Source organism: Macrobrachium rosenbergii, chromosome 52 (assembly GCF_040412425.1).
Source record: "Macrobrachium rosenbergii isolate ZJJX-2024 chromosome 52, ASM4041242v1, whole genome shotgun sequence".
NCBI lineage: Eukaryota > Metazoa > Arthropoda > Malacostraca > Decapoda > Palaemonidae > Macrobrachium > Macrobrachium rosenbergii.
In genome coordinates this window covers 920,145-923,224 of record NC_089792.1, presented here as the reverse complement: position 1 = coordinate 923,224, position 3,080 = coordinate 920,145, and the positions used below count along the sequence as shown (strand labels likewise).

At 36.2% G+C, this 3,080-nt stretch overlaps 1 protein-coding gene across 1 annotated transcript in view; it reads right to left on the bottom strand.

Annotated features, from left to right (window-relative positions):
- Positions 1–218: 218 nt before the first annotated feature.
- LOC136833987 (uromodulin-like) overlaps positions 219–3,080 on the bottom strand; it is a 12,390-nt gene continuing 9,528 nt past the window's right edge. Inside the window, exons 5-7 of the mRNA XM_067096260.1 lie at positions 2,858–2,986; positions 1,240–1,362; positions 219–433 (exon numbers count right to left, since the gene is read on the bottom strand). Of these exons, the coding sequence (XP_066952361.1) occupies positions 234–433; positions 1,240–1,362; positions 2,858–2,986 (452 nt within the window). The 3' untranslated portion in view covers positions 219–233. The remainder of the gene's footprint in view (positions 434–1,239; positions 1,363–2,857; positions 2,987–3,080) is intronic.

Here is a 3,080-nt window from a genome sequence, read left to right as displayed (position 1 = left end):
CTTCACACATGTCGCAACTTAACACATGTTCATCACAAACAAGTTAAAAACAAGTGAACGACTGTAAGTGGAGAACAAACCTTTGGCCAATGAGAAGCACTGATTAGGACTACCAATAAATCGCCAACTTGTATTGCACATGTCTGTGATGTCTATACGATAAGTTGCCAAGCTGTTTTACTGTAGTGTGGACGCACCCCTTAAGCAAATACTATTTGAAGAAGCAAAATACTTTACTTACAAGCTTGGTCTGTAGATCTGAAATGTTGAGCCAGGCGAAGATAATGGTGTTTGTTGTCAGCCACGAACAGATCTCCACCCAGTTCCTTGCATGCCTCTCGACTCTGGTCAAAATTCTGAGATTCCGTAATGATGTGGATGCATCCGATGCCTTCTACAGCTTTGAAAGGTCCTGTGCAGTTCATTTCGATCCCTTGAAGAAGAAATGAGTTTTTCTTGAAAATTCCATCCAAAGATATTTGCTCGTAGAGGAGGAAAGTAATCTCGGCTTTAACTGGGTCCAAAACTTTTATGTTTTTCTCATCATCATCAAACTAAGATTTTTTAACCGTGCATGTCTGTCTGTCAGTTATGTTGAGTGGATCGTTTTGTTCGAGAAAACAGTAATAGGTGGGAGTTAATTAATGTTGCTAATAGGTTTACAAGTTGGTTGCAGACTGTACTTGCCTTTTCAAGTTTATTTTTGAATTCATGCAATTACAGCCGCAACCCCCTTCCCCTGTCTGTTTGTGTGTATAAGTATAATTGAAAAACAAAGAAAATGTAATTTTGAATATCCTCCTTGCTAATTAATATTTCGTTACTTCTTGAATCATACATTATAGAATCTCACCCAATTCAATAAGAACCTCTGCTTTGATTTATAGATTTTTACTGCAAACGGTTAATCTACTTCTACCTTTATTTTAAAGTATATTACATTCGTTTATCTTGATTTTATTGAGCAATTCTTTATGATGACATAAAGTTTGTGAGGTTGGAATTATGAAGACGACTCATTGATTATACGGACATGCTTCCCTTACTGAGTATTTTTATAGTGCTTGGACGAATGTAAACAAAAGAGAAGAAAGCAATATATAAATGTTTATCAGGTTCTGAGTAGTTTAGAGACTTACTGACAGACAGAGGAATGGGCTGAAGAATGTCTGTTTAGCGTGTCCGTAAGACTGCATAAATTAGTGCACGTGACAGACAAAAAAAAAATTGTTACCTTACCTGTGCAAATGAACCCATCACCTTCGTGGTATATGGAACACGTGCAGTTGTAACCACCTGGTAAATTATTGCAGATAGCGTAAGTACTACAATTACTGGTGCCTTCCCCACACTCATCAATATCTGTAGGGTAATAAATTTAGGTCAAAGTTCTCCTGGGCTTCGTAAGGTTCATAGGCTGGTACCTATTTTCTTACTAACCCTCTCGAGTTTTCAGACCGCTAGGTTGGCGGGCTACTGGGTTTATGCAATGGTGCCATCCCTAAGCTACCAGTGAGTGGCGGGATTTGAACCCCGGTCCTCTCGACTGGTAGGCGAGAACCTTACCACTGCGCCACTACGGGAAGAGTAGTACACTTATTGCACTCCTAGATGTCTAGCTAGGCGACAAAAAATAGCAATTTAAAAAGCGTATTTGATATCTAAATTTGAAATTTAAAGCAATTCCATTTTCTTGCTGTTTGTACAAAAGCATTTCGAACTTAAAATTTATTTCTGTTATAGAAATTGTTACTAAATGAAATACTTCAATAATTAGCAGTTTTTCTTGATAACCACAAAAACGGTTTGTTAGAAATCTTGATTTCTTGGTAATTATGGGCAAAAATTGGCTATAAAAATTCCATTTTTCACGGTTTACAAAAAAAAAAGATGAACTGAATTTTCTATTTTTGACGGGAAAAATATTTTGTAGAGGGAAGTATTATATTTTGGATTTCAATAAGTCAATAAACAGTTTATGTAATTCAACCTCCGTTCCAAACGGAAGCTTAAAAGTTGAATATTTATAGCTACTGTTCATTGCTGGTTGAGGGAACCAGATCTAATATGAGTATCGGAAAACAGAATGGGAAAAAAACAACTTAGTATAATAAGTGAAGCAGTGGCTAAATAAAATAATAATTTCTTAATTTCTCTCCCGGTGCTATAAGAACGATATCTATCAACGCAAAAGGAAAATACGTCGGGAAAGGAATATGAAACCATTTCCCGTTTGAAATGCGAGAGCGTTCCTCTCCGCATCTCGCATTCTGGGCGAGTTTTAGCGATGATGTATCGTTCAATATCGTACATTCGTTCAATTCGCCTCGAGCAAGAAACGACATTGCTTCCCTAATGGTATTCTCCTTGCATTTTAATACATTTTGATCTTTGTTAATGTATTCATTTATTTTTTTTTTTTAGTAAGTGAGATCTCTTCTTTCTGCATTTCCCCCTTACCTTCTGTTACTTCTTAATGAACACCTTGATATTCTTTGGAAGCTTGAATTTCAAGTCAGTGGCCCCTTTGGTGGGCTTGTTCCATATGGATAGGGTTCATCTTCTGAGTAATAATAATAATAATAATAATAATAATAATAATAATAATAATAATAATAATAATAATAATAATAATAATAATTCTTTGGAAGCTTGAATTTCAAGTCAGTGGCCCCTTTGGTGGTCTTGTTCCATATGAATAGGGTTCACCTTCTGAATAATAATAATAATAATAATAATAATAATAATAATAATAATAATAATAATAATAATAATAATAATAATAATAATTTATTATAATAATAATAATAATCAGTTCTTCCACCGGCTGGAATGTTCTGAGATTCCTCGATCGTACCTTCACAAGTTCCAGACGATTCCCTCAGAGCGTAACCTTCCATGCAATCGCACGTGTGGCCTCCCGCCGTGTTTTCACAGACGGCGTTTGGCCCACAGATGGTTTCGTTGACCGCGCATTCGTCAATGTCTGGAAGATATGAGAAAGATAAGCGGGGGGGGAGGGCGTTAAACATGCTTCTGCGTCACTTTGTAACATGCTTGTGGAGATAAGTATATAGAGG